General features: G+C 34.6%; 1 protein-coding gene across 17 annotated transcripts in view; it reads right to left on the bottom strand.

Moving 5' to 3' along the window:
• LOC136847104 (uncharacterized) overlaps positions 1-14,141 on the bottom strand; it is a 335,956-nt gene that overhangs the window by 62,880 nt on the left and 258,935 nt on the right. For 12 of the 17 annotated variants that reach the window (XM_067118428.1, XM_067118422.1, XM_067118421.1 and 9 more), the window contains 2 exons: positions 4,777-5,431; positions 3,390-3,483 (listed from right to left, as the gene is read on the bottom strand). In XM_067118428.1, coding sequence (XP_066974529.1) covers positions 3,390-3,483; positions 4,777-5,431 — 749 coding nt within the window. The remainder of the gene's footprint in view (positions 1-3,389; positions 3,484-4,776; positions 5,432-14,141) is intronic. The other 5 variants (XM_067118416.1, XM_067118419.1, XM_067118420.1 and 2 more) reach the window with 1 other exon arrangement.

The raw sequence follows: 14,141 nt of genomic DNA, 5'->3' as shown, positions 1-14,141 counted from the left end.
TTAAACACGCTATTGTATTTTTGTCTGATTCTGCCGCTGTGAAATGATCGATATTAACTTCAATTTTATTATGAATAATGCTCAATTTTTCTTCCCCCCCCATCCCAAGCCCCATTCTCGATAACTCGACTTATCTGAAGTTTCTTTAAGCACGCTCTCGTATTTTTGTCTGATTCTGCCGCTGTGAGATGATCAATATCAATTTAAATTTTGTTTTGAATTCTCAATTTCCCAGCCACCCCCACCCCCAAAACCTTGCTCCTTCCTGACATTCAATTTAAAATCCTTTAGAGCCGCCTCATCACAGCCTTTTATATCCAAAGGAATCCGCCGATTCGGCGGAATACTTCCACTTAAGGACGAGATGCAAGCTGTGGAGGGTCACACGGGATCTGAAGTGTCACTTGGGCTATTGGCGCCTTTCTGGAGAATTTCGCGCTCGAGATTGGCAAAATATTATGTGTATATATATATATATATATATATATATATATATATATATATATATATATATATATATATATATATATATATATATATATGTGTGTGTGTGTGTGTCTGTGTCTGTGTGTGTGTCCACATGTATACACACAAACACACACACACATATATATAAATAAATAATGAATATATATATATATATATATGTGTGTATATAATATTCCTTATTTATTTATATTTATCTACATTGTGTGACTGATACGCGTATGCAAAAATGTCTGTTTATATAGTTAAGGGGTAATTAACAAGCTGTAAAAAAGGCTTAGAAAATAGAAGAGATTCTTCTGTTGATTTTTCGTATCAGATAAATGGCGCTTTTATCTCACAGGCCGATTCAAATGTTCCATTCATCTGATTTAGTTCTCTGCTGGTTGGGTTTCCGATATTGTTACAATATCTTTTATGACGTAATGAAAGTCATCGCTGTGTGAATGATTACTCTTCTTATTTGTTTGAATATATTTTTTGATGTGATGAAAGTTATCGCCCTATGACTGATTGCTTTTCTTCTCTGTTTTAATATATCTTACGTTTGGATGAAATTGTTGCCGTGTGAATGATTAATTTTCTAATTTCTTTAATATATTCTATGATGCAATGAAAGTTATCGCTGTGTGAGTGATTACTCTATTTGTATGAATATATTCTATGATCCGATGAAAGTTATCGCCCTGTGAATAATGACTTTTCTTATTTTTTTTATATATTTTATGATGCCATGAAAGATATCGCCGGGTGAATGATTACTTTTTTTACTTGTTTTAAACTATTCATGCTGCGATGAAAGTTACCGCCATGTGAATGATTCCTTTTCTTATTTGTTTTAATATATTTTAAGATGCCATGAAGGTTACCGCCATGTGAACGATTCTTTTTCTTATTTGTTTTAATATATTTCAAGATGCAATGGAAGTTATCGACGTGTGAATTATTACTTTTCTTATTTGTTTTAATATATTTCAAGATGTCATGAAAGTTATCGCCGTGTGAATTATTCCTTTTCTTATTTGTTTAATTTCAAGATGCGATGGGAGTTATCGACGTGTAAATGATTCCTTTTCTTATTTGTTTCAATATATTTCAAGATGCCATGATAATTATTGCCATGTGAAAGACTCCTTTTCTTATTTGTTTTAATATATTTCAAGATGCCTTGAAAGTTATTGCCGTGTGAACGATTCCTTTTCTTATTTGTTATAATATATTTCAAGATGCGATGGAAGTTATCGCCGTGTGAATGATTCCTTTTCTTATTTGTTTTAATATATTTCAAGATGCGATGGAAGCTATCGCTGAGTGAATAATTCCTTTTCTTATTTTTTTTTATATATTTCAAGATGCGATGGAAGCTATCGCTGAGTGAATAATTCCTTTTCTTATTTGTTTTAATATATTTCAAGATGCAATGGAAGCTATCGCCGTGTGAATGGTTGCTTTTCAAATCTCCAGGGCAAGTGGCCGATTACCGAAAACGCCAAAGTGTTCCCGAAATTTATGGCCACAAATGATCTCTTCAAGCATAAGTTTACTTATGAAGCGTAAGTTAACTAAAGAGAAAGGTAAGATATGTCAAAATATCTTGAAAAATAAATATGAAATTTGATTTCTTATAACGGAAAACTGGCGTTTAAAACTTTGTAGAAATGTTTGTGTTTGGGTAAGATGACAAAGAGACAGAATAGCAACTTTCTATAGGACTCCCTTACTCAGGCTGAGCAAACTTATTCAGAATATCAAGTAAGTGTGAAGTCTTATTCTGTATATACTACTACCCGTAGAGAACGTATTACAGTGTTGCATAAATGCAAATATATGTATGTATGTGTGTATGTGTGTGTATATATATATATATATATATATATATATATATATATATATATATATATATATATATATTATATATATATATATATATATATATATATATATATATATTATATATATATATATATATATATATATATATATATATTATATATATATACAGCATGTATATATATTATTTTTACATATTTATATAAATATAATACATATACAGTATGTATATATATATATATATATATATATATATATATATATATATATATATATATATATATATATGAACAGCCACAAACATCGTTTAATATCAGTTCACCATAAATTGCTTCCAAGGGGAATTATGACTGACAAGTGCTTCGTCACCAGTGGGATTCGAACCACCGCCTGGTTTAGAGATAACAAAGTACAGTGACTTTTGACCACTGAGCCCCCAAGGGAAGTATACGTTGGTATCGATTCGGCAGTAAACGATGTTTGTGGCATAATATTTTTGCGGATATATATATATATATATATATATATATATATATATATATATATATATATATATATATATATATATATATATATATATATATATAATCATTTACTCAATCCTTAAGTATATATACAGTATATATATATGTATATATATATACATATAAGTAGATAGACGATAGATAGATAGATACTTGGACATCTTTGATGCACACGCACACGCATTATACTATCGGAATTTCATTGTGTAAAATCATTATATATTAAGTGTAATCTGTATGTTCCCATCTTAACATCCAGTAGTGTCAATACCATCGCCTTCCCACAACATTTCACACAACCACACACAGAATGAGAGACCTGTAGGGAAAGAACCAAGATTTCAGAGCAGAGTCAAAGATCGTCAGTTAACAAAACAAAAACAAAAAAAATATTCTGAACTGACAGACTGGAGAAATTCAAGTCATGCAGTCAGTGAAAGAGGAGTTACGATACAGATGACACTAAGAGAGGAGAGTTCGGAGGAGCCCTTTTGTAGGTCAAATTTGACCCGGGATGACCCCGAGAAGGGGAGAGGAGTGGGCACTTACCGTCGTTTGTCTGGGGCGGTCGAGGGATTTCACGATGCCCGAAGTGGTCACCATAACGCCTCCTCGCATTTCCGTGGGTGAGAGGGGCGCAGGCCTGGGTTGAGAGAGAGAAAAATTTAAATAATAAAGGAAAAATATACAATATACATAATTCTTATGTATACAAGCAGTTTAGTATTCATAAAGTCTGAGATGGATCTACTTTGCTTGCGTGATATCAAGTCTGAAGCATGCTACCTGATTGTTTTACTAAAGTCTATATATATATATATATATATATATATATATATATATATATATATATATATATATATATATATATATATATATATACATATATATATAAAAATATATATCTACATATATATATCTATATCTGTCTATCTATCTATCTATATTATATATATATATATATATATATATATATATATATATATATATATATATATATATTATGAATCTGATGCATACCAGCAACTTTCTATCATGACAGTATACAAAATGTGACTTGCTTGCATAAAAAGCACAGAAGTCTGATGTATACCAGGGATTTGGTATCAACAAAGTCTTAAAATTATTATAAATGATACATTTCCCATGTACCAGAGGCACATGATACACATGCATACCAGCAGACTGGTTTGACTGGAGTCTGAAAAATATATTTCTTTAGTATAACACCTGTTTAGACTTTACTAGTCTGATAACAATATTAATAAGAAAAATATGTAAGACTTAAAAGATAATCTAACTGTTGCCATGCCAGTTAAGTGATGCACAGCGCGACTTCTCCATTTGATAAAGGGGTTATACATATGTTTCTTTTTTTTCCTTTAGAGGTTAAAAGAGCTGTGTTCAGGGCTGGACTATATGTCATTATTCTTTTCAAAGTGTTTGTTGTATTACCACTTCTGCAGGAAATATGGCCATTAACTAGTGATATTTATAACTCGTAACTAACTGATATGTATATAGTTTTTTGCATATTTCATTTCCCACGTTTTCGTGGTCTTTCTGCAAAGCGATTACATTATTTCAGTTCTTATTATTATTTAACATATGCATGCATTCATACTGAGCAAGTAAATCAGGGTATTAACTTGATAGACAAACACACTTAGATGAGAAAACTACAGTAAAACACAAGTGGAAACAAGTAAACATTGATTTATGAACTTAAATGAGAAATTACAATATAACACAAGTGGAAGCAAGTAAATATTGATACTTGAACTTAAATGACAAAACTACAGTAAAACACAAGTGGAAACAAGTAAATATTGATATTTGAACTTAAATAAAAAAAACTACCTTACAGTAAAACATGAGTGGAAACAGCATGTAAATATCAATATATCAACTAAAATATCAGAGAAGCAAATCTCACCTCTGTTGCGGCATACCAGGGCCCTGCAGCGTGCCATCGGGCAGACCCATATGCTGCTGCCCGTATAGGTCCTCCCTGGAGAGCGGCCGGGAGGGGGGCGAGATGCCCGTGTAGGCCGAAGAATACTGATCCCCTTTGACGCCCATCATCCGGGTCTTCTGCTGCTGCTGTATCAGCTGCTTCTGCATCTGCTGCTGCAAGTCCTGCTGCTGCTGAAGCTGTAGGTTCTGCTGATGCTGTAGTGTCTGCTGTTGCTGTTGCAAGTTCTGCTGTTGCTGCAGCAGCTGTTGTTGTTGGAGGTTCTGTTGCTGGTGTTGGAAGTTCTGTTGCAGGTTTTGTTGTTGCAAGTTTTGTTGTTGCAGATTTTGTTGTTGGAGTGCCTGCTGTTGTGTGTAGTTTTGTTGTTGGAGGTTTTGTGTGACTTGAGTCTGCAGACCTGCCTGCATCGTCTGTTGGAAGGGTTGCTGTTGTTGTTGCTGCATGTTCATTTGCTGTTGTTGCGTCTGCTGCTGCTGCTGCTGCTGTTGTTGTTGAAGCATCTGTTGTTGTTGGAGGTTTTGTTGCTGGTTCATCTGCTGGAAGCCATGTTGTTGTTGATGCTGCTGTTGTTGCTGTTGTTGATTCTGTTGGTGTTGTTGACTGGCGCCATCTCCTTCTGGTTGACAGGAAAATTAGTTATATCTTAAAATAACGGGGAAGTTCTGGGCGGATAAATAAAGAAGAGAATTTCAGATCTTTCCAAAACTGTCTTGACATATTATGATTTATGATCACTCTGAGGGAATGAAATCACTTAGCAGCTATGAATACGTGTTCTCAAGAACAAGTTGAACATAGATCTCATAAGACACAGACTAGGACTGACGCACAAGTAGCTGACAAGATACACTTAACAATCAGAGGAAAACTATAAGAATCAAATTCAGGGTTTCCAGGTGATCTGAACACTTAACTGACTTGTACAGTGATGATTGTTTGATCTGCGTTACGCCACATACAGCCTTCCAAATACACGTCTTTGTATTTTTTTACGACCTCCGAGCCTCTCGATGAAAAAGATTATATATATATATATATATATATATATATATATATATATATATATATATATATATATATATATACACAGTATGTATGTATATATATACATATATACATATCAGTAAGGACACCAAGGCCTTGGTGTCCTTACTGATATGCAGATGGCGCTTCCCTGCTGGTGTATCCATATATACATATACATACACACACACACATATATATATATATATATATATATATATATATATATATATATATAGGCTATATGTATGTATATATTTATATATACAATATATATAATACAATGTATATGTATATGTATATATATATATATATATATATATATATATATATATATATATATATATATATATATATATATGCCTGGAGTGTCCTTACAGTCTTTTTACAATTTAAAAAATATATTATAAAAGCCATTGATGAGATATCTTAATCAGATTTGTTCTATGTACTCAGTAGTTATCAAAGTTTTTAATCACATTGCATTTGTGTCTTTCAGGTACCCTGTTGATGAAAGAGGTACTGTTAAACGAACCCCTAAAAAATGGCTACTCCTCAATAAAAAGCACAATGTGTGTCATGGTTTATTGAAACAAAATCGGATATGCAGTTTCATCGAAACTACAGAACTAAGTGATCCACCGTCAAGTCCGTCAATTTGTGCATGGCACAAGAAATGTATGGAGACATGAACAGTGTTGGATACAGGGAGGAGTGGACGACCAAGAACATCTGAGGAAAACATCAATCATGTAAGACAAGCCTTTGATCGTTCTCCTACAAAGTCCATGCGTACTGCTGCCAGACACTTACAGCTACAACGTTCAACAGTGCACGAAGTCCTACACAAGAACTTGCGAGTGTACGCTTACAAAGTGCAACTCGTACAGGCACTCGAGCCAAATGATAAACCAAGACAAAAAGAGTTTGCAGTTAACAAGCTGGAACGAATTTCTGAGGATGAAACATTACTCAACCAAGTTTGTTTTAGTGATGAGGCAACCTTTCATGTTGCAGGGAAACCGAACACACATAATGTGAGAATCTGGGGATCATAACATCCCTATGTGACTAGGGAACTTCACCAACATAGTCCAAAGGCGAATGTATGGTGTGGGATCATGTGTAATTGAATCATTGGACCATTTTTTTTTTCAACAAAACAACAGTTACTGCAGATGTTTACCTTGACCTTTTCACTGAATGTGTGGCACCACAACTAGATGACCAACCAACCATCATTTTCCAGCAAGATGGTGCACCACCACAATGGGGACTGCTTGTTCGTGGGTTACTGAATCAAATATTTCCAAACTGGTGGATTGGAAGGGTTGACCCAATTCCCTGACCACCTCGTTCACCAGATATCATTCCCATGGACTTTCTATGGGGTTATGTGAAAGATATCGTGTATCAAACAAAGATATGGGACATCACTGATCTCGAGCAAAAGATCACTGATGCAACTGCCACCACTGATGAGGCTATACTACAGCGAACGTGTCAAGAAATTGAGTACCGTCTTGATGTGCTTCGTGCAATTAATGGTGCCCATATAGAGGTGTATTAACAGAGGCAAAATCTTCAATATTTACCACTCATTTTGTAATAATTTCCACACATTTCACTGCCCATTTGTTTTTATAATATATTTATTAAATTGTAAAAAGAGACTTGATGGGCACCCTGTATATTTATATATATATATATACAGTATATATATATATATATATATATATATATATATATATATATATATATATATATATATATATATATATATATATATATATATAAAATATAATGTATATATACATATATATATATTACATATATATATATATATATATATATATATATATATATAAATATATATATATATATATATATATATATATATATATATATATATATATATATATATATATATATATATATATATATATATATAAACTATACGAGTTTTCAACCTTAATGGCGATTCAGCATCATGAGAACTTTCTTCACTTTAGAAATAAACCCTTCGTTACCAAACGCGGCATTAAAATGGTATCGTTAGTAATGAAGCATTACGCCAACGAAGCTAATGCAACTTGGTAATGAGGACATCATTAACGTCATTACTGACGGGCATCATTGATTCTTCCAATATTGTAATCAATTATTTTTTGTAAGATTGACGGAGCGTTTTTTCAAATTGCACAATAAGTATTCGATATTACCGCTTAACGAATGTACTGTACTCTAGATCGAACAAATTAGGGAAAAACCGAGAGAGTAAATTGGTTAGATATATATATATATATATATATATATATATATATATATATATATATATATATATAAATATATATATATATATATATATATATATATATATATATATATATATATATATATATATATATATATATATATATATATATATATATATATATATATATATATATATGTGTGTGTGTGTGTCCGTGTTGACAATTACTCAAGTCTATATATATATATATATATATATATATATATATATATATATATATATATATATATATATATATATATATATATATATATATATATATGTAATTATATATATATATATATAATTATATATATATATATATATATATATATATATATATATATATATATATATATATATAATCTGGACTAATTCTCAGTTGATGGTCATTGACTCTAATTTTTCCATATAACAGAATTTATCATCTAAACGATATTATTGAAACTGTCTGTTAGTAACCTTGCCGGTTATACTGCAATTCGCATTAGACAGAATGCCTACATTCTGTCACTTACAAACACAATCAGTTATTGATTTTTAACTACTGTTTGATTCTGTACAATATAAGTGTTCAATAAAATCTTTTGCTCCACGCTCTTCTCTGCTGCCCTGGATGCTACCCACTTTAGTCGACCAAACACCGGCTACCTAATTCACTTCTAAGGTCAACAGGGCAACATATCAATTTCAGGAAAAGGGTCCTCGTGGGACTGAACTGTGCTCTCGCTGGTGAAGGGAAGTTGTTGACCTTTAACCCATAGCCATCACTATATATATATATATATATATATATATATATATATATATATATATATATATATATATATATATATATATATATAGTATATATAAATATTTATATATATATATATAGTATATTATATATATATATATATATATATATATATATATATATATATATATATATATATATATATATATAGAACCTCTATGGCTCAGTCGGTTACAGCAGCAGCTTTGGACTTTTGTAGAGGTCTGTGGCGCGGGTTCAAATCCGCAGCCGACTGATCAGAGAGGCAGACACTTTGCTATCCGTGTAGACATCCCAGGATTATATATGTAATCAACGGATAGGTTTGCTTAAAAAGCAAATGGGTGTTACAGACTAAATACACACACAAAACAAAGCCACTACAATACCTTAAAAAAAAACATAACAAACATCTCACACGTCTCGAACTCTCGCCCTACCCGCGCCACAACTTCTCGCTGCTGGGAAGAAAGGGCGTTGGGTCGGGTATGATACATGAAACATACGCTACCGGGGTCTAAGCGATGTCAGGCAGGGCAGCCGGTCGAGACCACAGGTCTACCCCAAAGCCAAATCAAAAAGTCCTTCAAAAGAAGGCATCGTGCTTACCCCATACAAAAATGGGAAAAAAGCACGTTAAAAGAAGAAGAAGATATATATATATATATATATATATATATATATATATATATATATATATATATATATATATAATATATACTGATGTATATATTTATATATGAATTTTCATCACATCACCGCGATTCATATGCAAGCATTAAGCGATAAAACGTCCTTTAATATCCAATTCGCTCTACCTCGGAAATAATATATTTTCATACATGTTACCCGAAGGGGAATTTTTTAGTTGATAATAGGTTCGCCGTCTCGTGGGCTCGAACCACGGAAGACAAGAACTCAGGACTACAGTGACGCGATTTTAACCACACGGCCAACAAGTATATATACAAAGAGAGAGAGAGAGAGAGAGAGAGAGAGAGAGAGAGAGAGAGAGAGAGAGAGAGAGAGTATATGGGAATAAATGGGTCTTTAACCTTATCGGCAACTGTAGACTACCCCTTGAAAGTTGAATAACTATAAAAGTCTAGGAAAACAAAAGCAGGGAAGAAATTCTAGAGTTTGCAGCATAAGAAAAGAAACAGTCACCAAAGAAGAGTAATTATGGTTAAACTGAAGGTGCATATATACTTTGGTCATTTTCCTGAAAGTAAATTTGGACAAAAATAAAAAGACACGCATTTTCCTAACAAGGAATCTAAAAGCCCTAAAAAGCACACGCACATCCACTAGTAAATTTGAAAGACAAAAAAGGACAGACATTCTCCTAAAAGGAAAATTAAAGACAAGAAAAAAAACGGTCATAAATTTCCCGGCTCACCGAGCGATCACTTTCGCCGGTCATAACATCGACCCATTTTGATTGCTATGTATTGTATCCACAGCGTGGAATGAAAAAAATACCCTGTCACATTGACAGCGTTTGAGGCCATCGGCTAGATTTGACAGGCCAGTGGGAACTGTCCTTCACTTTTCGTTGTCAATCTTCGCATTTGCCGTTTTTAGAATCGCATGGACGAAAAAATGAACCGATCGAATTACATCGGCCGTTTAATCTCGTTGTGTGACGTCATTGACAATTTGGGAGGGTTGGCAATTCCTGCATTTTACAATGTCTCTAAGATGTTCTATATCGGTTAATTTTTAATTCAAAGTTTGTGCTAGCACGGGCTCTTAATTCCAATGGGACCCCCAAGCGTGTTTGGTGTGTGGGGAGTGAGGGGAAGTTGTTAAAAAGCTTTATAAATCTGGAGAGGACCTCTGGACTCTTGCTACCAACCAGGACGAGGTTCTCCGCAAGACAAAGTCTGGTAAGGACCTCAGGCCTCAACTGCCAACCTCGTCTCGGTTCCCTCTGTAAGTCACAGTTGATGCGGACGTCAATCCCATTGCATTTCCCCAAGGCTGAGGGCTCTGTCTATCTCTGTCTCGCCCATCCAAGGAACACTGCGGCGGTAGACAGGATGCCCGTAACGGGAATGGCACGTAATTACGGCTTTCAATGGAATTCCGGGACGTGACGGACATCTTGGAGTGGTCTTGGTCTATCGTCGTCAGTTGACGCTATGGGACGTTTGTTGTCATTCTGCATTGGTTAGTCGGCGTGAACTTGGGTTTATTTCTTTCGTAAAATGTGGTAAAATAATTTATTTCTAGAGTTCTTGACCGTGGGTTTTGTGACGCCAGTTTTCAATGGCAAAGTCAGTCTATTAATCATTAAGAAATTAAATCGTTAGCGAGTTTCTGGAAAGACAACGTCGGACGCTTTTAAAAATACTGGATTGTTCTGAACAGAAAATAAGACTAAGTGATTCTTGTAAATTGAATATTACTTGTTTTCAATACTGTTAATAGTCCTTCAATCTTCAATCTCTTAAATGCTAATGATGGTATATACTTCCTTGATTTATCTAACATTCCATCTGTTCAATGCCGGTGATAGCAAAATTTTCACTACGTTAATTGCGATATTTTAATCGTAAAGCAATTCTCTCTCCTTTTCTATTTGAGCGCGCCTCGGCCTATTGCACCATACCTCCCCTTCATACGGGCAATGGTCGGCTTTACTCTCGGATTCTGTGTTACCGCGTAAAAAGCATTTTGTATTTTCTGAGGCACAATGGGAAACGGTAGGAGATATTTTTACCAGCACTCGCTATACCGACAAATACATAAAACCACGAGGGTTAAAAAAAAAAAAGTTTATAAAAGCGTTGGTAAAATTGTTCCACGTTTATTGAATGCATTTGTTACTGGTGCGTTCGGGCGCACATACATTTTTAACCGTATTTTTGGCAAACGGTTGTTTCTTAAAATGGGTGGCTTCAGAGCTGAACAAAATGGGAAGAACCGTCTCATTAGCACGCCGACCTATCTGCTATTCTATCCTCGTTGCATTTGTATATATAAATCAAAAGAAGTCTTTTCGCAAAAAAATGTTTGCAAAAGGAGACACCCAGTTTTCCACAGCGTTTACCAGAACATATCAACGATTAACTGAAATGGGACACGGAGAGAGAGAGAGAGAGAGAGAGAGAGAGAGAAAGTCAGTGTATGAACTGTAAAGGGAAAGAGTGATATTTTAAAGGTTAAACTCCAGGGAGCCGTTTAGACAGTATTTGTGGTGTGACTAAATTACACCCATCTGTCTCTATGGATCTTCATCAGCAACTAATTTCCTGTCAGTATTTTCCTACTGAGATTTCCGTTTTTTTTTTTTTGCTTTCTTTTTCTCCCCCTTTCCTTCTTTCTTCCTTCCTCTTTTTTATCTTTATATTTTCTATCATTGGAAGTGAATAAATAGACCATCCCACATTCTCTCAGTCTGGTGACAGAAATGTAAAGACATTGGCGCGAAAAAATATTTTAATCTGCTCTTCGGACATCTTTCATCCTTAGTAAACAAGGTTTCTCTCTCTCTCTCTCTTTCTCTCGAGAATGCATCCTCATTTAAGTGATAAAACCCAATCACAGAGGGGAAACCGCCGGCAACACTAAAATATTACAATCGACATCACTTTCAGGCCACTTTTCAATCAATTTTGAGGTATTTTAGTAATCCTGCGAAAATTCAGGCATAAATACTATAAATAATACCGTCAGCATATAAATTTATTTACATACGTAATAGTATATTTGATCGCAAGTGTTTAGCTCTTTTCGTATTCCTTATATTTGTTTAGCATGGTTACGGTGGACAAGACGTTTGCCTTCGACTGCTTTTCATACTCGTGAGTCCGTGACCTTTCACTCGTGGATTTGATTGTGTTTGGCAAATTTGCAGTGTCCTTGTTAATCCCGGTGTGATGTGTGGCCGTTAAATATGCGTTAATTGTTTCACGGTTCTCCAAAAAACAAGACAACGTCCAGACCGTACTAAAAAGAACGAAACCAGTGCTTTAATGGGGTAAGTGGAAACCTCTGATGCACAAGAATCGAAGCTTAGTCTAATGGTGGACAAGTCAGTGTGCACACATTCAGTGTTTTGGTTTTGTCATTAGTGTGGATATATAGGCTAAACTCATCCTTGTTGAGCTTGACTTAGTAATTGAGTTTTAAAACCTATGTCATTTTGCTAGTGAAGGGCAAATATACCATACAAGGAGACACAGTTGAGCATTGTTAAATACACTAGCCTAGTTTAGGCAGCGCATAGGCCAAGACCAAACCATGCCTCATAGCTAAGGTGGTATGTGCTCATGGGCAGACGTAATGCCTTTCCGTGTTATATATGGTAAGGAGTTCTACCATTGTTTTTAATGAGCATTCTGCTGCTCGCAAATATCGATTATGTCTTCATGTTTAACCATCGATTATGACTTCATGTTTAACCAGGTAAATATAGGCCTAGCCCTAGGCCACATTTTGGTTGGGTTGGTTCTCCACAGGTACACAGTTAACGGCAGTAATTTTTGGTTAGAGGCACACAGTGCAGCGAGTGATTCGCCGGGATACATTAATATTTCATGCAAGTCAACGAGGGAACTGAGATTTGCAACATTCACGACCTGAGTTACACTGAAAAGTTGAAATAAAAAGCTGTTGCTACAATGACTACCCGTGGCTCGGTGATGACGTATCGTATCTTTATCTCTCGGAAGTGTACCTAGAGTATGCGAAAGGGTGACGTGAAGATCCCATGAGTGACGAACATCACAGGGCCTACACAGATGCTAGAATAACCGAACAATACTCTACACTACAGGGCTGTGCAGATACTGTTCAAGATACCTAGCTGACACCCAGCCAGTGGGCGGTCACCCCCCCCACTACACACCGTCAGACTTAAAGGCATCGCTGTTACGAAGCTGTTCCGAAGAAATTATTAATGCTGTACATTCATGAATCGTGTAGCACTTTTACAAAGCAAGAAGCTAAAATGGACTACCCACTGAGGACTGGTTGAAACACTATAGGGCAGCATTGTGTGTTTTAACCTATGTAGAAGACCAAACGCCATTACTAGTATATATCCTGAATAGAATGCAACGTAACGCCCATGGATTACGCCATAGTAAGTTTTTGTTTCATTTTTTGAATTAAAGCTCCAAGAATTTTCAGCGGAGTAGTTCAACGGTTTACTTATGTTAACCAAGTATTTTGCTTAATTTTTTCTTGGCTGTGTGTTACCTGTCATAGTCGCTGTACCTTGATAGG

The sequence above is a fragment of the Macrobrachium rosenbergii genome, chromosome 16, assembly GCF_040412425.1.
Source record: "Macrobrachium rosenbergii isolate ZJJX-2024 chromosome 16, ASM4041242v1, whole genome shotgun sequence".
Classification (NCBI taxonomy): Eukaryota; Metazoa; Arthropoda; class Malacostraca; order Decapoda; family Palaemonidae; genus Macrobrachium; species Macrobrachium rosenbergii.
Note: the sequence above shows the minus strand (reverse complement) of the source record. Positions and strands in the feature narration are given on the sequence as shown.